The 26670-nt window shown below is 34.4% G+C and overlaps 3 protein-coding genes across 6 annotated transcripts; 2 read left to right on the top strand and 1 right to left on the bottom strand.

Moving 5' to 3' along the window:
* The first annotated feature begins 2064 nt into the window (after positions 1–2064).
* Positions 2065–7486, top strand: LOC112792147 (cationic amino acid transporter 1). 2 transcript variants are annotated; one of them, XM_025835252.3, is made up of 3 exons: positions 2065–2400; positions 2541–2941; positions 5864–7486. In XM_025835252.3, the coding sequence occupies exons 2-3, from the start codon at positions 2542–2544 to the stop codon at positions 7255–7257; spliced, it is 1794 nt and encodes a 597-aa protein (XP_025691037.1). In that variant the 5' UTR covers positions 2065–2400; position 2541; the 3' UTR covers positions 7258–7486. The 2 variants fall into 2 exon arrangements, with proteins under 2 accessions (XP_025691037.1, XP_025691036.1); XM_025835251.2 differs by lacking the exon at positions 2065–2400 and having other exon boundaries at positions 2533–2941.
* Positions 7487–7964: 478 nt separating this feature from the next.
* Positions 7965–12315, top strand: LOC112792146 (BTB/POZ domain-containing protein At1g30440). 3 transcript variants are annotated; one of them, XM_072212822.1, is made up of 6 exons: positions 7965–8392; positions 8952–9101; positions 9234–9650; positions 9768–9837; positions 10139–11350; positions 11602–12315. In XM_072212822.1, the coding sequence occupies exons 3-6, from the start codon at positions 9592–9594 to the stop codon at positions 12148–12150; spliced, it is 1890 nt and encodes a 629-aa protein (XP_072068923.1). In that variant the 5' UTR covers positions 7965–8392; positions 8952–9101; positions 9234–9591; the 3' UTR covers positions 12151–12315. The 3 variants fall into 3 exon arrangements, with proteins under 3 accessions (XP_072068923.1, XP_025691034.1, XP_025691035.1); XM_025835250.3 differs by lacking the exon at positions 7965–8392 and having other exon boundaries at positions 8921–9101; positions 9234–9314; positions 9415–9650; XM_025835249.3 differs by lacking the exon at positions 7965–8392 and having other exon boundaries at positions 8862–9314; positions 9415–9650.
* Positions 12316–16704: 4389 nt separating this feature from the next.
* LOC112792145 (protein LSD1) lies at positions 16705–20160 on the bottom strand. Its single transcript, XM_025835247.3, has 7 exons — positions 19531–20160; positions 19188–19301; positions 18720–18833; positions 17854–17966; positions 17471–17551; positions 17282–17353; positions 16705–17175 (listed from the first exon to the last, which is right to left on the bottom strand). Exons 2-7 carry the CDS (start codon positions 19297–19299, stop codon positions 17134–17136), a joined length of 534 nt encoding a protein of 177 aa, XP_025691032.1. The 5' UTR covers positions 19300–19301; positions 19531–20160; the 3' UTR covers positions 16705–17133.
* Positions 20161–26670: the final 6510 nt, after the last annotated feature.

Here is a 26670-nt window from a genome sequence, read left to right as displayed (position 1 = left end):
GCCTTATGGAACTTTTTTTTTTTTTGCCAAATTACTATACTTAATTGAGAGACACTTAAATAAAGACACCTAAAATATTTTTTTTTTAAATATCTTTTAGTAATTAAAATTTGACTAGATTGCTGGACCAAAATAATAAGATACTAGACTGCATTGAAGAAACTTCAGTATTTGGTGTAAAGGTTTAGATTTTTATTTTAATTATTTATTAAAAAATGTTAAGAGCTTAATAATTGTAGTAAAACAAATAAGTTTAAATATAAACTAAATATGAAAAGTTATGTTAGTCATTTAATATTCTGAGTTCAATTAAAGAATTAATTTTTTAGTCAATATTAACTAATTTTATAAAATTATTGTTTATTTTTAATTATAAATGTTAAATTTTGACCAGAAATTCTATATTTTAAATTCAAAACTATAAACTATGTAAAAAAGTTTTAAAAATAATTTTATCATAAAATATAACTAGTATTAACTAATAAAAAATTAATTTTTTATAATTGTGTAGGAGTTGGACAAGCCCAATTCCAAAAGTGTATGATTAACTCAAAATCAAACGAATTATAAAAAAAAAAAACAAAAAACTCAAAGTCAAACATAACAGATTTATATATGGTTCAATAATATAAGAATAATGTTAACTAATCAGTAAATATTATTAACTTTTATTGATATTTAGTCAGTAATATATAATTTATATACACATTTATAAAAAATTTATACACAAAAATATATAATTTGTACTTATATTTATCAAAATTATATATATATATATATATATATATATAAATTAATAAAATTTATTTGTTAAAAATAATTTAATATTTATATTAATTAAATAATAATAAAATTATTAAAAATTGCTGCTCAAAGAGTTTTAATTCTCACAATGCAATATTCAGAAGTATATGACATATGAACAACATTTGTTGAAAGTATGTAGAAGAGTCGGTGAAAATTATTAGGAGGTGCAAGAAATGATGACGTAATAATATGAAACTATTTTTTTGTCCTTTTTGATAAATTCGTGAGAATATAAACGAGTAATGTTAAAATAATAATAATAATAATAATATACAATTATTTTATTTAATTTGATATTTATAATTTTATATATATAATATTTTTACATATTTATTATATTTAAAATTACTATTTATTTTAATAATAATTTATAAATATAAAATAAAAAACAAATATATGAAGAAAAATAAAAAATTATGACTATAATTTTGTTCTTAAAACATTTTTGGACAAGAATATGCTGTGAATTTTTTTTTTCACTCGAGTCTACGTGGCCAGAATCTGAACTTCCAGATTCCGGATTCCAATCTAATTATGTGGTCTTCATTATTTGCCTTACCTATCGATCCATTTAATAATTAATACCACATGACCTTTGACTTTTATTATAAGAAAGTATTTTATGCAAATTGTTGCCCAGCCCACTCTCTCTTTTTTCAAATTAATGCCAATTGCTTCTCCTTGCCAGCTCTTGACTCTTCCCTCACTATAATATTCTTTTCTAATTACAATAATCAATTTCGTTATTCCATATATATATTTTATCGGATCTTCAAATCCATTCTAATAACTGAACTAAAACAGCCAAAAGAAAATTATAAAAAATGCAAAATATCAAATAATATATACTTTATTCGCAGAATACTAGTTTAAGAGCTTAATTTCATAAAAATTATTTTCAATTTAAAAAAATACTAAAAAATATCAAAATTACCATTACTTAATTATTATTTATTAATTTAAATTTTTTAATCTAATAATTCAACAACATATTTTATTTTATATTTTTAAATATTAATAACTAATAACTAATAATAAAAAACGAAAAATTCTAATTATATTCTCAGTTTATACAAAACCATAAACAAACTTACAAAGAAAGAAACAGTTTAATTAAATTAAATTTAAATATGAATTTAGGGATTGAAATGAAAAACAAACACAGCTTTGACTTGTGTAAAAGGTCTGAAAAGTAGTCAAAATAAACAAGGCCAGCCCACAACTAGAAATTATAGTACAGTTGATGAGAAACAAAAGGGTAGTTAGTATTTGGCCCTCAAACATAGAGAATAAGGTAACTGCAAGCTCGACTAATGAGAACACATTACATACTAATATTCTTAATAAATAATATAAGACGATTCAGCTTGCGTGCATTGTATCTCAACAATTAATTAGCATTGGTATACAGTTCATACACACTATTCCAATTTCCAAATTTGAATTCACACTAGCCTATAACTATTCTAGCTGTACATAGATACATATCTTATGTTACCTTATATATATATCCATATCCATCCACACCGTATTCTTGACTAGTTTTCAGTGCATAGAGACACCAGCACTTCTTGTTTTCTCTATTCTTTTACGGTAAACACTTCTTGCCTTCTATTATTATATTCTTCATTTTTTACAACAAACAATAATGATGATATTTATTTAGATCTAAAAACGCAGCGCTACACTGCGTCGTTTATTAACTCCAATTCTTCTTCTTCGGTGATGAGTAGGATGGGAATCGACGAAGGAGCACGCCGGAGAGGATGCGCGCCACGGAGGGAAGACTTCTTCCCGGAGGAGTCGTTTAGAAGCTTCGGGAGCTACAGCAAGGCGTTCAAGGAGACGCCGTGGAGGTTGAAGGATCGGGTCCTGTCCCGATCCAATGACAATACGGAGCTTGTGGAAGTGAAGGCTCGGAGCAGCCACGAGATGAAGAAGACGCTCAATTGGTGGGACCTAATCTGGTTCGGGATCGGCGCCGTCATCGGCTCCGGAATTTTCGTTCTCACTGGTCTTGAAGCCCGTGACGACGCTGGACCCGCCGTTGTGCTGTCTTACGTCGTCTCCGGCATCTCTGCCTTGCTCTCTGTTTTCTGTTACACCGAGTTCGCCGTCGAAATACCCGTCGCAGGTACCCTTCACGTGAAAAAACCGATATACTTTCTACTTTATTTTCGTTTGACTTCAATTTTGCTATATTTTGATAAAATTAATTCAGAAAATATAATATTTAAAATTTGATAAAAATAAAAATATATATAGTTTCTTTTCATAACTGGACAAACTATTTAAATTTGTACCACGATCCAAGTTTTATCTAAACATTTAGATAATTATTTAGAATATAAACACAAAAATTAGGAATAATATTAGATAATTTTTATAACTTTTTTTAAATTAGAGACTTATTTTTTTAGGTTTATTTTTTTGAATGTCATTTCAATAGTTATCATTTAAATATAATTATGGAAATCCATTAATACCAATAGGCAATAGTCCAATATTAATGATATTGATTACCTTAACAAAAATATCTAGCAACTCATAAAACCATATATATGATCTATAATAATTGAAAAATGCTGTAAAATCTAAATAAATAAATAATTATACATACGCTATTTAAAAAAAAAAGAAAAAGAAAAATGATAAACAGCTAAGATTTTATTGCCATAATAATGTGACTTTTCCCTAATTGCGATGCGAAGGCAATTTTCACTTGTATAATAATCTTTTTACGTTCTAATTATTCCTATCAATGTTACCTATCGACATATATAGAATTTGACTATACTAGATATCAAAGAATTATTGTAACTCATCAAAGAGTTATATAGGATATATTATGATAATAATAACATATACGTCTGAATGTGTTTTAGCAAGATTAACGCAGATAATTAACATAATAAATTGCCGAAGTAAGAGTGATTTCGCAAAAACTCCTAGTGGATCATGCGTTCCGCGTTGACTCGTATTTCGTGCTGTGATTGACTTAATTAAGCTAGCTTGGCTGGCTAGTACTGCAGCTGTATTTTGTAATAATTAGTATTTGAAAAATTTAATGAATTTAGATACATTAAAATTTTAATGATGTACTAATTTGATCTGATTGAAATATATTTTGAATTATTATAATATATATAACTATATATTTATATTTTGTTTAAATAATTTTTACTATTTAATCATGATAGGCTGACTACGATAGGTTTTTCTATATTATTCGTCCATAGGAAACAGTTATGTTGATTTTTGAGAGTGATCGGTCGTATACAACCTGAATCTCCTTATCCAAATTAAATTCTTTATTTGTATGTTACCTGAGCTTGACTACGATACACTGAAAAAGATTATTATATTCTTACAAGTTGAAATGTTATTCTTATAGTTAAGAAATATTAAGTTTTCATAAAGGAATTTCACTTATTTAATTTTTAAATCTAAAATTATATCTATTTTGGCTCCTTTATATATCAAGTTTACAAATTCATTTTGTTGTTTTATTTGGCAAATGAACTAAAATATGCGAAAATATTAAAAAAAATCATATTTTGATCAAATTATTAGTCTACAAAATATTTGATAGGTGTAGAATGGCTGAGTAGAATTTCAGCCCACAGTGCCGTTCCACACAACTTGTGTAAAGTCAACACCACCTTTTTGACTATTTTATTTTGAAAAAATGGTAAAACTAGGTTAAGATTTATTATTTTTGACTATTATTTAATTATTAATTTAATTTTTTTAGTTTAATTTTTTTAATTTAATAATTTAATAACATATTTTTAAACATTAATGATTAATTAATAATAAAAAATAATAAGAGAAGTGTTAAGAGGTTAACAATTTTTATAATTTGTAGTTATCAAATAGCCATCAATAATATTTTTAATGGTGTGAAATTTTATCTAATTATATAGGATTACTCATTTTTATTTTGTTGGTCATATACTGATCAAAATTTAATAAAATTGTTGATCCCTAAACTTTTCCAAACAATAATTCTAATGGCTTTCTAACATTCCTCCATTATTTTTCTTTTTTCACCAAAATTCAAAGTTACGTTATTTGCACATTTTCTTTTAGTGTTTACGACTCTTCTTTGAATATAGAGTCAAGTGTTTCGGCCAATCGGCTCCAACGGTAGATTAAAAGAAGTCCGAACTCTAAACAGAAAGATCAGATGAGGTTTGGACAATAAAAACGATCGAGATGAGGTCAACCAAAACCAACGAAATGATTTTAAAAGAAGTCCGTACACCCTTTTTAACGAACCCTACTTCATATGAGGTCTATATGAGGCGTCTCACATTCATGTTTAATTTAAAATTTTCTCATCATACCAAAAATCTCAGAACAAACTCCACACAATAAAGAGTCAACTTGCGTATGAAGTTACTTATTTTACCCAAAGAAAATAATAACATAATGAAAATGCAACTGTGACAGATAATCAAGACTTCAATAGTCAACTTTACGTTGCGTATCCTTGTGGCCTCTTCATTTGCTAGCGTTGATTGTTCCTACATATATTAGCATACCCTCTTGGTGTTGACTACATAACATAAAACAAAATAAAGCGTACAATAATTCTTGGCTGAAATGAATACTTTTCATAAACTATTTCGAGTGATGCGTTTACTAATCGTAATACATGTGAAATGTAATATAAAAATATCTCAAGGATAAGTGAGAACATATATATTTTATTAGAAATTTGAATTTTTTTTATGCATCAGAAATTCAACTCTGATGTAAGCATAAAGTGGATACAATATAATAAGTAGTATCTGTTTTGTGTTTTACATTCGAAAAATATTATATATTATTATTATTATTTGTGTATAAATACAAGTGTAGTTTAATTTATTTTTAATATGTATTTTATTTTAACTTATATTTTATATTGGTGACTGATTTTGGTGACTAATTTTAGTGTACACTTAGCCTAATTTAATTTCTACTTTTTTATATATTTTTATTTACATTGCACGTGCAATCTAAATAGCAAGAATGAGTAATGTAACAAGTTTTTTTCTTTCTTTTTTAGGTGGATCATTTGCCTACTTAAGAGTAGAGCTAGGAGACTTTGTGGCCTTTATAGCAGCCGGAAACATCCTCCTTGAGTATGTAATAGGTGGCGCCGCCGTAGCGCGGTCATGGACATCATATTTTGCCACCCTGTGTAACAAAAAACCTGATGACTTCCGTATAATAGTCCACAAAATGAACCCTGATTATGGCCATCTTGACCCTATAGCCGTTGGAATCCTGATAATCATCACCATCCTTGCAGTGTACAGCACCAAAGGCTCTTCCATCTTCAACTACATCGCCTCACTCTTCCACATGGTCGTCATTGTTTTCATCATAATCGCCGGCCTCATCAATGCCAAAACTGAAAACTACACTGACTTTGTTCCTTATGGTGTCCGTGGTGTGTTCAAAGCTTCCGCAGTTCTTTTCTTTGCATATGTAGGATTTGATGCAGTGTCAACCATGGCTGAAGAAACTAAGGACCCTGCCAAGGACATTCCCATTGGCCTTGTAGGCTCAATGGTGCTTACCACAACACTTTATTGCTTATTAGCAGTCACACTATGCCTTATGCAACCTTACAAGACAATTGACCCAGATGCACCGTTTTCGGTTGCTTTTTCTGTTGTTGGATGGGATTGGGCTAAGTACATTGTTGCATTGGGTGCATTGAAGGGAATGACGACAGTGTTATTGGTAAGTGCAGTTGGTCAAGCTCGTTATCTTACTCACATTGCACGTACCCACATGATGCCTCCTTGGTTTGCTCATGTTCATGAGAAAACAGGGACACCAGTGAATGCCACAGTAACAATGCTTGCAGCTACAGCTATTATTGCTTTCTTCACGAACCTTGGAATCCTCGCCAACCTTCTATCAATTTCTACCCTCTTTATATTCATGCTTGTGGCACTAGGGATTCTTGTGAGGAGATACTATTCAAGTGGGGTTACCACAAAACAGAACCAGATCAAGCTCATCGTGTGTCTTGTTATCATTCTTGGTTCTTCATGTGGAATTGCAGCTTACTGGGCCAGCAGTGATGGTTGGATCGGGTATGTCATAGCTGGACCATTGTGGCTTATAGGGACCGGAGGACTTTGGCTTGGTGTTCCACAGGCAAAGCAGCCAAAACTCTGGGGAGTGCCTTTGGTTCCATGGCTACCTTCTCTGTCCATTGCCATTAACATATTCCTTCTTGGCTCTATTGATAAGCAATCGTTTATAAGGTTTTTGGCTTGGACAGGGTTTCTCTTGGTATACTATGTTTTTGTGGGGTTGCATGCTTCTTATGACACTGCAAAACAGTTTGAAACCCAAAAGGGAACCAAGGAGGCTGAGGCACATTGGAACAAGGTTGAAGAGGGAGTGGATGGAAAAGTGTCTCATACACCATCCACTTCCTAGTTGAATGATTCTCAATGTGTTTATGAATTTGTAAGCTAAGTTCTCTGTATATGTCGCATAAAGATTTAGGTAGTCATCTTCTACTGCCCTCTGGCTTAAACCATAGCTTTTCCCTCTCAATAAAGGGGAAACAACTTCACCATGTGTAGTACCTTTATATTAATTATGTTTGGATTTTATAAATTTCCATTCTGTATTTACCCTTTAATCAAAGATTTTGGTAGATCAATTTTGAATTTTTACTATGACAAACTAAATATAAATTATTATGAATTAATATGGATTTTTTTTAAAAAATTAATTATATTTAATTTAATAGACTGTAAGTATAAATTTTATACATACATTGAATCGTATAATATTATATTTTATATTAAATACATGAATAATCATTTAAAATAACAAATTTTATTAAATAATTATATAAAATATTTTATGTTGTGAATATATTATAATTCAACTCAAATAATTATTATGCAAATACTATTTCATTTGGATTGGTGAAAACTCAGGTGAAGTCAACTTCACGTCTCAGGTATCAACTTCACGTGAAGTCGACTTCACGTGAGTTTCCACTATTTGAATTTTGGACAGAATTTCAATAAAACAAAACATTGGGCCTAAGTGCAGTTTTATTGGGCTCCAATTCAACGCAAACATAAGTATTTGGTTAAATTGCACACTATTGGGCTTAGAATGGACTAATTGGGCTTTCACTACCATTACATTCTTCGCTTTTCCTTTTTTTTTTCCCGGCTAATGCACGGTCGCGATGCCGTTACCACCGTGGCGGCGGAGGAAACCGCCGCCTACAGCCGCCGCCGAAGAAGCCTCCGAACGCCGCCTTCGCATTCCAAAACCCTAACGTGTCCCTTTGTACGGTTCCGACGTTCCTGCATGGTCGTCACAGAACGCGCTTGGCTTCCTTCCCCGGCATTTGCTCCAAGACCTCTGGAGCTGGGGGAAGCCATCGGTTTTTCTTACTTAATATCTTCACTACTTCCCGTTACATGGTTTTGGAAAATCGATAATGCATTACAAGTTAATTTGTCTAACTTCTTCTCCATCATGCTTTCTTTCAGGCAGGTACTGATATAATATAACAGACTTAATAACTCTTGAGATGTCGAAGCAGGTGAATTAGCTAATTATTGTTTTTCATTTTTTGTGACAATTGGCAATGTTCTTCCACTTTCATGTACTGATGTTTGTGAATTTATGATTTAAATGTAATAAATGCTACATGTCCTTTAAATTTATATATCAACTTTGGATTTGGATTTGGATTTAGAGTTAGGCGAAAGCTGGTGCATTATGTGAGTGCATCGATCACACACATTCTTTTCCACTAATGAGCCAATTATCTTTTTATCTTTGGAACGATTTCATTCATTTAACCCCAAATATACATAAATTATTATCCACGGATGTCAGTACTGGTCCCCTCCATTAAATGACCTAATCCTGTGCTTTTTCCTAATCCCAAGACAGAATTGCTATTATAATAATTTCAAGGATCATCCTAATTTTATTATCTTTGCCCCCATATGGCCTGGTTGGTAAAGCTAACCCACTAGCTAGGCTGTTACAAAGAACCTGACACCAGCATTAAACTGAAATTCTCCTTAATAAATACAAAACGGTTCTTGTATATAATTTTTTTAAGTCTATTTGAGTTAGTGCTTGATTTACAGATTCTAAGTTCGAGGAATGCAATGAGTGTCTTTGAAGCCAAAGGACCCCACAGATGCTTCGTTAATCAAATAAAAAATTACCCTATAGCACATCCAAAGAAAGTGCAGTTTTGCCAGAGACAATTACTTAAATGCATCTTTCTTAAACGGGTATAAGTAATCATGGCTCCCTGAGTCCCTGGGTTATTACTTAATTCTGTTTATGCTTTTTCTTTTTACATAAACAATCATGATTTCTTTCTCGTAACAGAGATATTTGGTACTAATTTATTTCCTTTGCAGAAGACTTATTCTTTATGTGCAGTAGGTAGCTGTTTGATAAGGTGGTTTTGGGGATTTAGTATTTGTATTTTTGACAAGCTGGTAAGAGCACCATTGTAGGATTTTCATCTATCCGCTGGTGGTTTTGACTCTGTTGGGTTGCAGAGAACTGACATGAATGTTTTGCTACTCTACTTTTGAGGTTGTGGGAGACAAAGTTTCACAGACCTTCTGGTGTCAGATATCTTGCTTCGATGCTTGTCATATAATTGAACAATAGGCCTTTATTTGGCGCTGCTTAATTATAAGGTGTGATCTATTTTGGACACTGGTTATTGAGTTCTTCTTTTGTAGCTTTGAGCCTTTGAGCGAATACTCAATGGCTTGCATGAAGTTGGGTTCCAGAGCTGATGTATTCCAACGTCAAGGCCAGGCCTGGTATTTAATCTCTTTCCTTATGCATCATAAAATTCTAAAGTTGATATTGTTTTCACTTCATTGATAATAAGGCGCTTGTATAATGTCTAACCTCTCGTTGATATGTTATAAACACAGGTTCTGCAGAACGGGGCTACCAAGTGATATAGTTGTTGAAGTTGGTGACATATCCTTCCATCTTCACAAGGTATCTCATATTTATTTTATTAATTTAGTTATAACTTTGTTGATGATATTCATGGGGATAGTGTATTGTTCTAGTTTCTTGAATGTATAATTAATTTTTTCTAAAGTCTGGTTTTTCTTGAAGACTCGCTAAAGCTTACGTGACAAACAAAAACAGATTTTATGCAACTAAATTTGAAGTCCGTGTCTGTTTACAATAAGTACAAAATAGTAAATACTTGATGCTGCTACAACTGGAATCTTGTTCTATATATAATATACCAAGTCCTAACTCAGTTTTCCTTCAATTATCATCAATGCAGTTCCCTTTACTCTCTAGAAGTGGTGTTTTGGCAAGACTGATAGCTGAAGCTCCGAAAGAAAGGGAAGAATGTGTCATAGAACTTCCTGACATTCCAGGTGGATCCAAAACATTTGAACTGGTAGCAAAATTCTGCTACAATGTGAAATTCGAGCTTACTGCCTCAAACATTGTACACCTCCGGTGTGCTGCTGAGCATCTTCAAATGACTGAGGAATATGGTGATGCCAATCTTATTTCACAAACGGAAACCTTTCTTAACCAAGTAGTCCTCAGAAGTTGGAAAGATACACTTAAGGCACTTCAAACCTGTGATGGTGACGTTTTACCATATGCTGAAGAGCTTCACATTGTGAAAAGTTGCATTGAGTCACTCTCAGAAAAAGCATCTTCTGGTCCAAACCTCTTTGGGTGGCCAATAGTGGAGCAGGGTTTGTGGTCAATGCAGAGCCCTGGCGGTAGTGTTTTGTGGAATGGAATAAGTATTGGTGCAAAACCAAACATCTCAAGTTCAGATTGGTGGTATGGAGATTTAACAACTCTGAGTTTACCTCTTTATATGAGGCTTATAGCAGTAATGGAATCTCACGGCATTAGCCACAAGATCATTGCTGGTTCTCTTGTTGTCTATGCAGAAAAGTTTCTGCCAGGTTTCAATCGTCACAAGGTATCTGATGAGTCTAGTAACCATTTGACACCATTATCTGAAGAAGAGCAGAAGATTTTGCTGGAAGATGTTGATAAGTTACTTCCATTGCAAAGAGGTCTTGTTCCAACCAAATTCTTGCTTGGTCTACTTCGCCTTGCCATGATACTCCAGCTTAGCCCCTCTTGCATATCAAGTTTGGAGAAGAGGATCGGGATGCAGCTTGATGAGGCTAATGCAGAAGATCTCTTGATGCCCAATTTCACATGTTCAGATGAGACACTTTACAATGTTGACTGTGTGCAAAGAGTACTTGAACACTTCCTTGACATGGATCAGGTGGCAGGTGGTGCTTCTCTGTGTTCGACTGACAGCAGCCATTTGATTGGCTCACCATCACAAACACCAATCACCATGGTAGCCAAGCTGATTGATGGTTACCTCGTAGAGATTGCCCCGGACGTCAACCTGAAACTTCCCAAGTTCCAAGCCCTTGCTGCAGCAGTTCCAGAGTTTGCCAGGCCTTTGGATGATGGTCTATACCGCGCTATAGACATGTATTTGAAGGTAATAACTTAATTGTATATATACCATGAATAATAACTTAAATTTGCATACTCCTAAAGAGTATTTAACTTGTCTATAGGAACACTTATAGCCGCTCGTTCTCATACTTTATATAATTTTTAATCATTATATATGAGTATGAGCAGCTATGAATCTTCCTGGAACATGCAAAATGGTGCTGTTTTGAATCCAACTGGTAAAACACCTGTATACTGGACTGACTTAATGTTGATACCATTAAAAAAATGCAGAATCACCCATGGTTGACAGAATCTGAGAGAGAGCAATTATGCAGGGTGATGGATTGTCAGAAGCTGTCGTTAGAAGCATGCACACATGCTGCACAGAATGAGAGGCTACCCTTGAGAGTTATAGTTCAAGTCCTGTTCTTTGAGCAACTCCAACTTAGGACTTCAATCGCTGGTTGCTTCATGGTTTCAGATAATCTTGAAGGGTCCAGATACTTACTAAGAAGTGGGGCAACAGCTGCAAGGGAAAATCAGATTCTAAAAGTGGGAATGGACAGCATGAGGATGAGGGTGTGTGAGCTTGAGAAGGAATGTTCAAACATGAGGAAGGAGATTGAGAAATTGAGTGGTGTAAAGAATTCTACTTCTAGCACTAGCTCTTGGGGAAATATGCCAATGTTGCTTGGGTTTAAGATGTGTAGTGCCAATGAAGGATCGGTTAGAAAACAAAAAATTGGAGAGAGTAAAGTTAAGACATTGAAGAACAGATACGGTAAACATAAGAATTCTTCTCATGGTGATAAGGCATCCATCTCTTCTGCTCTTTCATAGTGTAACCTTTCCATTTGCTAAAAAGTGGAATCTCCATTTGTATATATGGTATCCTGTGTAATGTGATTTCCACTGCCTGTGCAGATAAAATGTTTTATACGCATCTTGCTAGCAAGTATGAACCGAACACATTCCGCCCCCTAAAAAGAAAATTTTTCTTTTGAATCTTTGCCCAAGTTTTGACATAATTGTTGGTTCACTTAATTTCTTCGGTCATACAAGTGTTTTTGTAACCAAGTCTAACAAAAAAAAAATGTGTGCATGCATTACCGCCTTTTTCTTCTCTGTACTTTTTCATCACATAAATTTTTGTTGGAGAGCACAGAAACTTATTGATATAACACAAAAATGTTTGCATATAGCACAAATTTATTGATATAGCATAAAATTTTTGCACATAGTACATAAATTTTTTATGCGAATATATTTTTAGTTGGGTAAATCAATTGTTGTCTTTCAAAAATTTATGTGCATAAAAAAATTTGGTAAATTCTAGCCTACCCTTTTTATAATAACATGTAATTTACCTTCTATGACATGTCATCTTTTAATTGGTTGTTATGTTAACTATGGTTAAACTATTGGAAATTAAATTATAACCCAAAGTGGGTGATTATATAATTTACTAAAATATTAAAAATTCAGTCTTTCATTCTTCCCCCAAATCATCCTCCCACACAATGATGTCAGAGGGTAGACTTCTATGTTCAATCATCTCTTGAGGTAACTTGTCAACATTAGTTTCATGAGGAATGGAGATAACAGATGAACCTTCATGTTTTTCAATTCGAAAAACTTCATAAGGTGCAACCTGTTGAGAAAATAAATAAATAATAATTTGCTAGCTTACTCATTAAATTAAAGCATATGAATACAGATAATTGTAGGACATACCTTCGTTGTGAAACCATTAGCCCAATTCACCTCCATGTTACCATCTTCGAAACCAGTAACATTCCCAACACATCACAGGAAAGGATTATCAGGGAACTCATCTACACAATGAACTTGGTTCCCATCTTCAAGAGAGGCCTCCGCCTTCAAGTCAGTCACTGACTTGCCATTATCTTACACAAGAAATTAAGTAAGTATTTCATGAATCAGTTTAACATGAAGCCAACCCTTGAAACTATCTAACTAATACAAGGTTAGCATTGGCTGACGGCTCTTGAGTTATGGTTAACAGATTGGCTTAGAGCATGAGAGAGATTTGCTCTCGGTATAGTTAAGAATTTCTCTGACCACGCTCACTATCTCAGATTTTAGAACTATATCAGATTGAAGAAACAAAAAATCATGAAAATTTTCAGAACAATATCAAATCAATAACAAAATTTCTAAACAATATTAAATCAATAACAAATAAATTCAGAACTGTATCATAATTCAGGAAAATCAAATTCATGAAAAATAAGTTATCTAAAAAAAATCTCAGGAGGGCAGTTCCAGAACTGTTTTGCTAGAAAAGGGGAGTTGAGGGAAGGGCGAAAGCGAGTCGGCTGCTTGAGGGTGAGAACGACGGCGAGCGTACGGCTTCTTCGACGGTGAGAACAAAGGTTGGGGACTGGGGGGCACTAGTGAGTAAAGCCTGCCTTCTTGGTGTTATCATCGTTCTGCTTCTTCGTAGCCATTGAAGCTCAAGCTCTGAACTCTGAATGGGGATGGTTGATAAAAATATAACTTTACTTTTTAATGTTTATAGAAATTATATATTTATCCCTCTTATAAAAATATTTAATTATAAAATTATCCTACTTTAGTTAACATATTAACTCTTATTGAGTTAAATTAACTCAAACTAAAACTAAGCATCCAATTAAAACATACCATGTCACGAGGGGGTAATTTACATGTTGAAATAGAGAGGGTTGGATAGAACTCACCAAAAAATTTTGTATTGTGCACCAAAATTTTTACGTTATATGTATTTTGTTGGTTGGGTCTCAATGTTTTAGCCATTTAGCTCTTCAGAAATTTGTACCGCGCACCAAAATTTGTGATGTGTATCAAATTTTCTGTGTTGTGCGTATTTTGTTAGTTGAGTGCCAAAATTCTAGTCATGTGGTCTTTTAAAAATTTGTGTTGTGCACCAAAATTTGTGTTATGGTTTTGTGAATATATATAAGAAAAGAAGATGATAATGACAATGATAATAATGAAAGAGGATGGGAAGGAAAATAAAAAAAAGAAATCAAACAAGAGAAAAAGACGATGTCGTTGAAGAAGTGCGCAGAAGAAGCTCGAAGTAGTTGTTGAAAACGACGACGACGACCACGTTTAAAAGAAGAAATGCACGTATCTGACTTGGTTGGGACTTAGTGGTAAAATTACTTGGCCGTGTAACTTTATTGTAATCTTTTACCCCAAGTTTTAATCAAACCCGGGTTTACAGTTTAGATTCTTGTTTCAAAGCAAAATTGGAATATTCACGTTCCGATTGCTTGATATGTACAAATTTTTAACCCAAGGCAACCAGATTGCCAACAGAGAAAGTGACTATCAATATTAGAAAAAGTGCATCTTTGTTGCTTCAATATGCTTAAGAGAAATTTTATATACTTTCTGAGATACGTTTTTGCTACTTTTTCCCTTTAACCTTTTCATTTAAGAAACTTTGAATAAATGACCATTTGTACCCATGAGAGATGAAAAGACTGACATTTGTATTCATGAAAGCTCGAAACTAATCTTGTATCTATGATAGATGCTGTCCGTCTGACAAAAGTACCCCGACTTAGATTTGAGCTTGGTTCGTGAGTTTCCGAACCTACGTGGCACTCCCACCCCCCAAGCCATATCTGAGCCAACCATTCACCATCATCATCTTCATCTTCTTCACCATCATCCCCATCCATCACTGTCTCTTCCCAGCCACCATAACCTCCATCACCATCACCTCAGCACCGCCACAGCCACCTCCCTTCACCATAACCTCCGGCGACAGCCCACACCGCCGCGCCCCTTTCTCTTCTTTTTCCCCTCTTCTCACCTCCGCTGAGCCCAGAAACCACAGCGCCAGCTCCTCCTCTCCACCAAAGCCCAGAGCGGCAGCGGCCACCTTCTCCATTCCTGGGTCTCCTCTCGTCTGCCACCAAACAGCCGCGACACCCAACCTTCTCCGCAGCGTCCTTACGGCGTTCCAACCCGTCACCACTCCCCTGTCCCAACCCTAGCTCCGCCAACCATCACCGTCGGCCTCTACGTGGCACTCCCACCCCCTCCCCCCCAAAGCTCCCAGCAGCATCAAACAAGCCAAAATTTTTAAACAGCGGCATGAATCAAAATAGCAAAATTTTCAAACAGTAGCATGAATCAAAACAAACCTAAATCCACTATCCAACTCAGATTATCTAACAACCTAAGCAACTAACATACATTTCTAACTAACCAAATTAAGCAAAATGAGCTAAAAGCAATACAATGAAAGAAACAGAACTCAACAAATGAAAATGGAAACCTGGGAAGCAAAGAATGAACAGGTGAAGGGAAGATGATGGCTAAATTGGCCGGGGCAGAAGTGGCGGCCTGGTAGTGGCACTGCTTCAATTGCAGGAGCGGAGAGTGAACGCAGCCATGAAACAGGAGAAAACGGAGGGGATGGAAGACACAGGGGCTGCACCCTGTTCTGGTCGTTCTATGGGAGAACGGGAAACGGGGCTGGAATCGCGACAGTGCTAGACTGGTTTGCGATGGTGAGACGAGATGACAGAGAAGGAAGAAGAAAGGGGGAAAGGGGCTCATCGTCGGTGTCGCTGTGGCTCGTCGACGGCGCGGCGGTTCGGCCAGTGAGAGAGAGGGAGGAGAAGGTGGCCGGTTCGTTGGTGTGGCTGAGGAAGACAGAGAACACGCAAAGGGGAGAAAAGGGAATAGGGTTGCGGTGATGGTTGGCGGAGCTAAAGTTCGGACAGGGGAGTGGTGACGGGTTGGAACGCCGTAAGGACGCTGCGGAGAAGGTTGGGTGTCGCGGTTGTTTGGTGGCAGACGAGAGGAGACCCAGGAATGGAGAAAGTGGCCGCTGCCGCTCTGGGCTTTGGTGGAGAGGAGGAGCTGGCGCTATGGTTTCTGGGCTCAGTGGAGGTGAGAAGAGGGGAAAAAGAAGAGAAAGGGGCGCGGCGGTGTGGGTTGTCGCCGGAGGTTGTGGTGAAGGAAGGTGGCCGTGGCGGTACTGAGGTGATGGTGATGGAGGTTATGGTAGCTGGGAAGAGACAGTGATGGATGGGGATGATGGTGAAGAAGATGAAAATGATGATGGTGAATGGTTGGCTCAGATATGGCTTGGGGGGTGGGTGGGAATGCCACGTAGGTTCGGAAACTCACGAACCAAGCTCAGATCCAAGCCAGGGTACTTTTGTCAGACGAACAACATCTATCATGGGTACAAGATTAGTTTCGAGATTTCATGGGTACAAATGTCAGCGTTTTCATCTCTCATGGGTACAAATGGTCATTTATTCAAGAAACTTTTTAGTTCTGGAGTAGCATTAATGCATGATATTCACTGCAGCACCATTATTGGTATTATCCCAGACATTTCAAATGATTGGTAAAAATCTATTTCACATAAGCCACCTCATCATCAGTGTGTACATCATATTCATATCAAATAAATCTCAACAAATTGTTCTTAACATGTCATCATGAAAAGCACAAGCTTCACAATCCATGAAATAAATATAAGAAAGAAGACCAAAAAGAGCATATGCTAGTCCAGGATTGTAAGTCAAGAGATAGAATCTGAATGAACCAATAGATTTGGCAATCACACACATATTAATGCCCCTTTACACGACTTGTCCTCCTCAATTCATATACATGCATATATGATATGATACCCTCCAACTCTGGCATTGGACAAAAGATTCATTTTAATTGAAATCATTGCAGGCTGCAACATCATTATACACAAGAAAAAGAAGAAAAAACATCTTCCTATGACAGCACTGTGATAATTTGTTGTACACTATGCTTCTAAATCTGATTCCATTATTTTTTATCTGTTGTAACCCCAACAACAACATTGCTAACCTGCAACATGTCAAATTTCATGTCAGTCAGTCTTGCTGGCTTTAGTTACCAAAAAAACATATATGCAAACGAACAAAAAAAGAAACTGAAAATAGACGACAATTACCAATTTTCCATTTGAATCAACAGTCATGGGATTCTCTATCACAACGGTCTGGGTCTGAGATTGGGGCATCGACTGCAGGAAGTGAAATAGAACCATATACATATTCATGATACCACAATAGAAAATCATCAATTCACCATAACGTTTCATAATCACTATATTTCTATATATTTAAATTTAAAAACATACTGTTGAAGTAGAGGGTACTGTCCCATAGTTGGTTGTTCCATTAGGTCTATGGACTGGGATTGGAAGCCTTCCATTGTTCATCTATAAAAAGATAGGGATGTTACACAACATTGTAGTTACCCTACTCCATATGAGTGGGTTTTAGAATTCCATTTTGAGATCCAATCAATTACTGAGAAAAAGTTAGTGGCATGCATATCAAAGAAACCAATTATTTAAAAGAAGAAAATTAAAATGATTTCAGGAATTTATCAAAATTTACATTTAAATGAAGCAACAATAATGGAAAATGAACTTGAATTTTATTTTTTTGGCATATTTAAGCATTTATGAGAATATATAATCAATCCACATATTAACTAACACTTTAAATGTATACTTACATTGACATTGGTAACATATTGGCAAAGTGCACATTTGACAGAAGGAGCTCCGTAAGGATACATGAGTGTTGTCCGGCAGTTCCCACAATGCACGTGGGCGACTTGACTGGGTGCTTTTTAATGCAAACAACAAGATCAAAAGCAGTCAGTCAGTAAACAACAAACAACCTTCAACCAGATAAAAAGCATAGGTTATTACATAAGGTGAGCGAAACACAACCAAATGAACCAACACCTCAAAAACAGCCAACATCTTGTAGCATAAGCATTAAGCATGGCTTTGTGCACATAAGGCCCTCATCACTGATCTCTAGATATAGAATGAATATAGTTCCAGATTGTTGGCTACAAACTGATCATGAAAGTGTACTTTTTTAACAAAGAAATGTCAACACCAAGTGGTTGGATATAAATGACATTACAATTGCCTAAGAATCGTCATAACATAGTCATGATTCTATATCTTCATGATTTAATATTATTGTTCTCCATATTGTAAACAAAAGATGTGAAGCAAGGATAAACATAAAGGATCAAAATAGTCATTTATCCAGTATGATATTTGATTGTGTTTAAAAATCAAAAGCAATGGCTTCTGCTGGGATGGGAGGGATTTTCTCCCATATCAACACATTTTTATGATTTGCTAGGGGGAAAGCTTCACAAAATGAAGTATCATCAACAAACTGCAGGTGAGAAACATCCATACCCTCAGGTCCAAGAACTAAGCTTTAGGTTTTAACTTTTAATCAACCCCTTTTTACTATCTCTTACGGACATACACTCATTTCATTTTCTTAGACCAATTGAAGCACTTAGTAGTCAGCACCGCTTCACACAACCGAAAACAAACAAGTATACAGTACCTGGTGGTGCAAGGTTTACAGTTTGACAGCAGGAACATCTCACGCTTGTAGCTCCACGTGTGTACATTAGCAGTGTCCTACATCCCCCGCAAACAAGTTGAGACATCTCCATTCCTGCAGAGGCATAAGAGAAAGGTCCTCAATAAAAGCATCAATTCAGACTCTGGCTACATTTAAGTATATAATCCAGCAGGCCAAAATTATCAAACTCGAGAATTCACCTAACTCGCAAAGCCTAGATAGACTTTAAAATGTAAAATTCAACCCATAAAAACCGAAACTAGTAAGTGTTGTTGAGTAAATTCAGGAGTTTGATAACCTTGCCGCAGGCTGCATAGTCCATTTCTAGTTTAATCTTGTTCATACAGAGAATAATATTGTATATAATGAACGAAGATCGCAGGATAATACACAAATTATCAAGCCCACAAAATTCTCCAATCAAGAAATTTGAAGGACACAGCTTACCAGGTGGAGGAACAGAGGTAATTGTGTTGCACAATGCACAACACACATTGGTTGCCCCTCTAGGATAAAGCAAAATGCTCCTACACCCATTACACACAAGTTGGCTCTGCATAGCTGCCAAACAAAAAAGAGGAAAAGATCAATTCACCAAGATGCTCAAACAAAATAAATCTATGTAGTGCCACATACAATCGTGATTAATAATCTAATCTCAATTAAAAGTTCACTTTTGTACAAAACATCTAATCCTTTATGAATTTGAAATGGCAACCACACCCAGAAACCCCAAAATTAACACAACGAAAAACACAAAACGGTAAAATAAATGATCTGACAAGAATACCTGCGAATGACCCTGCTTCAATAATCCCGAAACCAAGTCAACGGAAAAAAAAAAAAAACTTTCTTAGAAACAAAGATGGAAGAAAGGGGAAAACCGATGGGGGCAACAAGAAGATGCGAAATTGAAGAAAGAATCTGGGGAAGAATCAAAACGGTAGCTCGATGAATGAAAAGGGGCCACGAAGGCGGTGGTTTGGCGATAAACTTGATTTTATTTTGGTTAATTGAGGGATTGGAATTGGGATTAGATTGGATTGAAGGAAGGAGGAGAAGAGGAAGAAAAAAGGGGGAAAAGGGGGGAAAAGTAAACCCAACCAAACACGCCCTTTTTCTCTCTCTTTCTCTTTCTCTTTCTCTTTCTCTTTCTCTCAGCCTAAGCTTCCTGTGTGTTTCTGTGTTGTTTGTATTGTTGTGTGCTACTTGGCATATTTTCCCATGAAATTCAACTTCTTCATCGCTTCCGAAACACACAGATTTTGAAATTTCGATGACCTTTACTTTTGGTCCACTTTTTGAGGTTTTATTATCGTTTTATTATTTACTTAGTCAAAATTTCGATGACCTTTACTTTTGGATAGTTTTTTTATTTTTTTTTATTGGTAAAAACTCAGTTTTTTTCCATAAGAAACTTAATTGTTGAGAGTACGGTTGGCAACATGCATTTTACATGCGGATAACCGGGGTACTCAATTCGACTCCATCTTGTTGGATAGGGTTACTAACTCGATTTGCAACAGGTAAAGTAGGGTACGGATATGATTTTTGTACGGGTCGAATAGGGTGTAGATTGAGTCCCAACCCTATCCAACTAACCCGCATCCTATATATGTATATATTATATACTTATATAAAAATATATTTCAAGTGAATGTTAAACCAAAAATTTCAAGTAAATTCTCATAATGATTCTTGAGATTCAGGTCGTTACCCAATGTGGTCTCCGAGATCCCAATTGCACCATTGTAATTCTCTAAATACAGCTCCGGGCACTATAATAGTCCCTGGATATATTTCCGGTGATGAGTCATCACCGACGCTCTGATGTGTCACGAAATTGCCACGTTGGAGAGAGCCAAATGTCGCGTTTTGATTTGGCGCCCCATTTTGTTAAAAACGTCGTCGTTTGATTCAAAATACAAATGTTAAACGAGTTTGATCAAACACATACCCTCTCTTCACTTGTCTTCTCCACTTCCACCCTGTGTCTTCTTCTTTTCTTCTTCTTCTTCCTCTTCTCTTCATCAATGTCGCTATCTTAGGGTTCCATTAGTGAGATTGAAATTCTTACATTCAAAAGACATCAAAATCAGGTCTTACTTCATTATTCGTCTCATCCTACATCATAAACAAGAGGTTCAAATGTGAGTAAAGGTAATTTTTTATTCTTTTTTTGTAATGCATGATGGTTTTTCTTATGTTTGTGTTGTGAGTGTGGTTGTTGTGTTATGTGCCTTTTTTTATGTTACTATGGTTTTAGGATTTGATTAGGTTGGGATTTCATGAGATGCTCTATTTGATTATGGTGTTGTGTTATGTCTTTTCTTTGGGTGGACAGTATTCGTCGTTAACAAAGGTTTAGCAAGTTAACATTTGATTGATTTTGGTTTAGGATAACAATGAATGTTAACTAGTGGAAGGTTTACTTATTGAAAAAAGTTGAAAATCATGCTCTGTTTCATAGTCATAAGTGTTCTATTTGATAAAATTCTTATCTGTTGATGTCTATTATATGAGTGAGTACTGCAATGACTTGTAATATAAACAATAATATAAATACTTCTGCTACAGTTGTACTGTATATTTTATAATTTCTCTAATTCAGTTCTTATGTATAATAATGAGAATATTTAGAAGATTTATTTTACTTAAGCCGCTCTAATTTTATTAGAAGATTGGAAATAAAAAGCAATATATTATCACAAAAGTATATTTTTTATTAATTTTGTAGAATATCTTATGTTATGGAACTTGAAATATACATATCTTATTGTTCAATTAAAAATTTTTTGTCCAGGAGCCAATATTCTTTTGGGATCAAATTTATTCTGTGTCTTTAAAATTTTGCCACTTGAAATTTATCCTGCAAATAGTTATGTAAATAGGATAGAAAAATCTGTTTGTACACATATATTATGCTTTTAATCTTTTTTTTATTGAATAGTTAGTGTAAATAGGACAAAAAAATCTATTTGTGTTTATAGTAATTGTCAAGTAATGGCTTTTGAATTTTCTTTTTCCAGATGGAAGAGATGTTGGATATTATGTTTCATCACGAGGTGATTTCAAAGAAAATAAAAAAGAAACAATGGTATATTATCTGGATAATAAGGCTTGTTTAGGTGATCTAGATGTGGATACGTTAGATGTCTTCTACCTGAGGAACTACCATAAAAAACTTGGTTATGATGAGATAAAGCAATGCTGGTGGCATGTTCTTGGAAAAGGCCTGAAAAACGGGTTAAGAAGCTTGAATAATGACAAGGAGATAAGAGAGATGGTAAAGTGTGCTAAGAAAAATAATGGAGTTATTGATGTATATTTGGAGCAGGGAGCATCACTGCTAAAAGTTTTGGAGGGCAATATACAACAGAAAAAGAATTCTCCAAGATTAACACAATCATTACTCTCAAACACCAAAGTTGCCTCAAACATCAAAGGTACATAACCACCACCAAAAAATCCACTAACAAAGTCAGTAAACCCAAGCCAAACAAACCCACTAGTAGCATCCAGCTCACCAAATCCATCAAGACCACCCAAAACACCAAAACAGATAAGACTAACAAGTCCAAGCAGCCCAACAAATGTAGTATTTCTAAGAGACCTTGTGCAAGATCTGCTGCCAGAGGATTCCAAAGCAAAGTTTTTAATAATGAGATTTTATTTGAAGTGTCTTTTGACTCTTATGAGAGCGAAGAAAATAGCCTTTTTAAGCCAAATATTGATGAAGATAGCTCTTCTAATTCAGATATTGGGGTGAAGAATGTCAACAGTAGGAATAGGAGTAGGGTGAATAAGAACCAGAAGGAGAAGATATTGACAAATATTGGTCCTCTAGCTAAAAGAAAGGAGAAGATTCTGGTCGAGTATTATGCATTTGTGCAAGAAGTTAGCGATAAAGAAGTGGATCTTGGTTTTATTGGTAGCTTTGCTAAAGGTGTAGAATATGGTCAAGATCTTGGAGCTGATTCAGACAGTGACAATTCATAGCACTCATAGGTGATGAAGACTCCTCAAAATTCAGAAGATGAACTAGAAGAAGACAACGATTCTGATGACGCATGTCCAGTGTTTAGAGAATGTGCAAGATTTGGTGAGTTGCATCTTGAGGTGTGTATGAAATTTGGCAAAAAGTGGGACTTTAGAGAAGCTGTTAGGGAGTATACAATTCAAGAGGGTAGGCGTAACGCCTTGCGAAGAACGATAGCATAAGATGCAGGGTAGTTTGTAAAGTTAAGGAGTGTCCTTGGGTGGTTTATGTATCAAAGGACCATGAGAACACTTGTTGGCAGATCAAAACATTTAATGACGACCACACACGCAAAGTGCTAGTTCAGGAACTGCAACAAGACTTACCAATTACATGAAGTTCATCCCGACTCCAGGATTTAAGACTCCAAGAAAGAAGAATTGAAGACTTTAGCGTAATATGTATAGGACTTTCTGTTTTAAATTTAAAACTTTCACTAGACAAAGACTACACAAGGAAAAAACAATCCTTTATGTTTTGCTGTAAAACCCTCTCTTTTTATGCAACTATGTTTAACATGCTCATGTTAGTTGGCTATGTTTTGTGTTATGTGACTGACTATGTTAAGTTGAACTATTATCTTAATACACTTATCTTTTAAGTTTGAACCATTATCTTAATATAGTGCTAGTTGGTTTTCAATCACTTATGCTGCCTTCTTTAGCATATTACTGTTTTCATTAATTGAGTTACCCAAGTTTATATTCCATTAACAAACAACATTCATCAGTTTCTAATACCATAATCATGTTATCATTTTTTCATATATTATTCATATAATGAATACAGGGTACACACCACTAACTCTTTTAACTCATGCTTTACAATACAGGATAGCCATTAACACTATCAATACAGACATAGCTAATACCAACAACTAGTTAAACAATTTTTAATTCCGGACATCTTCTTCTAACCTCCCAAGTCTCCAGTCAAATTTCATCTTTACTTCATGATTGTCTTCATAAGATTTTGGTTTCTCAATTGGTTCATCTTGCCCTGTATCTGTCCACACAAAAAGTCCACATCATCTCTTTCTACTTGTCTGTAATCAAGCAAACATATAGCATGCTCAAGCTTCAGGGAAGAAGAACAAGAGAAGAACAGTGAGGTAGGAGCAATCATAACAACACAAGTAATACTGATAACTCACATTATAATTGGAACAACCAAAAAATGGTTTATTTGGGTTTGAATATGTCCCAGACCACCTGAGAACTGGCCGGCAGCCGCAACCACACTATTTCAGCACCCCAGATCTTTTGTTTCCGCTTTGCGTTCTCATCCGATGGCCACTGGACGATGAACTAATAGAGCTTCCAGCTCTAGTGCTACCACCACCCATCATGCATATTTACTTCCAGCTTCACGAACAACAACAACAACAAGAATGAGAAGAGAACGATGAATAATAAGAAGAAATTAACTTGTGGCAATTTAGGTTAAATATAGAGGGAGGGACTATATTGAGTATAAATTGAAATTGTGCCAGCTCAACTAGTCATTGGCACCATCCAGCGTGACAAAATGAGGCCACGTCAGCGTCTTGATGATGACTCATCACCGAAAATATGTCCAAGGATTATTATGGTGTTCGGAGCCGTATCTGGAGGATTACAATGGTGCAATTGGGATCTCAGAGATTATATTGGGTAACGACCTGAATCTCAGGAACCATTATGGGGATTTACTCCAAAAATTTCTCACTAAAAGTAAAAGATCTTTAGCCACTAAAAAAAGATCATTAATTGATAGTTTAAATTTTTTTCTACATAAAAATCAGTTCTATTTTAAATTATCATCAAGTTATATAATAATGTTGCATCTTTTTTGTAACCTGCTAGTATGGTCAGGTACCCACGAATTAAGAATGGGTAGGATTAAGATTAGGATATTCTCAACCCGCAGATAAAGTAGAGTTGAGTTCATATAAAAATCTCAACATGCGGGTAGGGTTAGGGTTGGCTCCAAATTCTACCCTACTCTATTGATTACCAACTTTAGTTGAGAATTCGTGTCAATGTTGATTTGACGTGTTTATTTAAATACAAATAACAAAGCGTTAAATATTTTTTAAATTAAGCCAACCAAATTAAATTTACATGTATTTTTTTCTTGATTTTTTTTCTTTTTTTTTTTCCTCTGCCTTTTTTATTATTATATCCATTATTACTATATTTTTTTTTCTCCTTATCTTTTTTCTTCTTTTTATTCATCAGTTTTTTATTTGATTTATTTTTCTTTTATTCTTTATCGTCATTGTCGTCATCTTCTTCTTATTAATATTATCACTCAATTAGTTTAATGATAATAAAAGTAATACAAAATTTTTTAATTAAAGACACAAAAACTTTATTAAAATAATATCAAAATTTTTTATAAATAACATAAGAAATATGTAAAGCACCATAAATTCAAACTCAATTAATTATTCACTTAACTAATAAAATATATTTAAATATATTTTAAAATAAAAAAATATCATTTTATTATAAATAACATAAAAATAGTTCAACTTTTTATATACGAATTTAATATCATTCAATTAATTTAATAATAAAAAATACATCATTTAATTAAAAATAACACATAAATTTTTAATGAATAACACAAAAAAAAATAAAACACCGCAATTTATAAATTTTTTTAATAATTTTGAATTAGTTAAATAATTACTTGTGTCATAATTAAAAATTTTGGATGTCAAAATTAAGAATAGTGCCACAACTAAAAAAATATAATCATGGTTCAAATATTTTGGTGTTATTTTATTAATAAATTTTACACAATTTAATTTTTTTTTAATTTCACCTTCTCATAATTTTTCTTATTTCATTCTCTTAATAAGAATAAATACATCTAAAAAATCAAATAAAAAATAAAAAATAATGTATTAATCTTGTTAAGTGTATAAACAATAGTAATACTGAGATAACTTGACTAAGCAAGAAAATCAAGATTTATTGTGTTAAGACTCTGTTTTAGCTATCAACTCTGTTATCAATTAGTTATTGGGCCAGGATTGAGTTCTACATATAGGGTTTATGTGACCCATTTCATGTACATATAAAACTTCTTCTATTTCATTGAATAATAATATACATAGTACCAATTTCATTGTTACTTGCGAAATCTCCTCTGCAACATTCATCTTCAATCTTCATCTTCTTCACTCTTGATCTCTGTTATATAACATGGTATCAGAGCAAGACTCCGATCCAAAAGTAAATTCACCAGAAATCACATCTTCCAAAACCCTAACCATGACTAACAATCTTCCTCTTCTCACAAATAATTCTCAGAAATTCATGCCGATTGGTGACAAGCTTGATGAAGCAAGCTTCTTTACTTGGGAACAACTTGCTTTATTCACAATAGGAGCCAATGATCTTGAAGATCACCTCCAGAAAGAATTGGTCCCCTCCATGTTTGATTCTGAAGCAGATCATGCATCCAACACAGTTTCAAAGAGCTACAAACAGTGGAAACAATGTGATAATTTTCTCACTGCATGACTTCTTCAATCCATGGATGAATCTTTCAAAACAAAAATGATTGGTTGAAAATTTGCTTATCAGATGTGGGAAAGAATTCAAGAGCACTTTGCAAAATTTTCGAAAATCAAAATCAAGCAATTGAGGACAGAATTGAAAAGCATCAAGAAAGGAGGAAGCTCAGCTAGTGAGTATCTCAAGAAAATTCAAAAAATTGTTGATTCTTTAGCTGCCATGGGTCATCATTTAACACTTGATGAGCACTTTGAAGCCATTACTGAGGGTTTAAATGAAGAATACAAAGTCTACATCTCGATGATGTCAAAATTAGACTCTATGAGTCTAATAGATGCTGAAGCATTATTGATCTCTCATGAAAGTATGTTGAAAAAATTCA

This window comes from Arachis hypogaea, chromosome 13 (genome assembly GCF_003086295.3).
Source record: "Arachis hypogaea cultivar Tifrunner chromosome 13, arahy.Tifrunner.gnm2.J5K5, whole genome shotgun sequence".
NCBI lineage: Eukaryota > Viridiplantae > Streptophyta > Magnoliopsida > Fabales > Fabaceae > Arachis > Arachis hypogaea.
Note: the sequence above shows the minus strand (reverse complement) of the source record. Positions and strands in the feature narration are given on the sequence as shown.

Excerpts from the sequence above, each read along its gene's own strand:
- LOC112792146 (XM_072212822.1), top strand. The coding sequence starts at position 9,592 with ATGGCTTGCATGAAGTTGGGTTCCAGAGCTGATGTATTCCAACGTCAA. Across the intron at positions 9,651-9,767 it reads CAACGTCAAGGCCAGGCCTG|GTTCTGCAGAACGGGGCTAC; the intron begins GTATTTAATCTC and ends TTATAAACACAG. Across the intron at positions 11,351-11,601 it reads CTATAGACATGTATTTGAAG|AATCACCCATGGTTGACAGA; the intron begins GTAATAACTTAA and ends AAAAAAATGCAG.
- LOC112792145 (XM_025835247.3), bottom strand. The coding sequence starts at position 19,299 with ATGCAGAGCCAACTTGTGTGTAATGGGTGTAGGAGCATTTTGCTTTAT. Across the intron at positions 17,967-18,719 it reads TGTAAACCTTGCACCACCAG|CACCCAGTCAAGTCGCCCAC; the intron begins GTACTGTATACT and ends TGCATTAAAAAG. Across the intron at positions 17,176-17,281 it reads TTGATTCAAATGGAAAATTG|GTTAGCAATGTTGTTGTTGG; the intron begins GTAATTGTCGTC and ends GACATGTTGCAG.
- LOC112792147 (XM_025835251.2), top strand. The coding sequence starts at position 2,533 with ATGAGTAGGATGGGAATCGACGAAGGAGCACGCCGGAGAGGATGCGCG. Across the intron at positions 2,942-5,863 it reads CGTCGAAATACCCGTCGCAG|GTGGATCATTTGCCTACTTA; the intron begins GTACCCTTCACG and ends TTTCTTTTTTAG.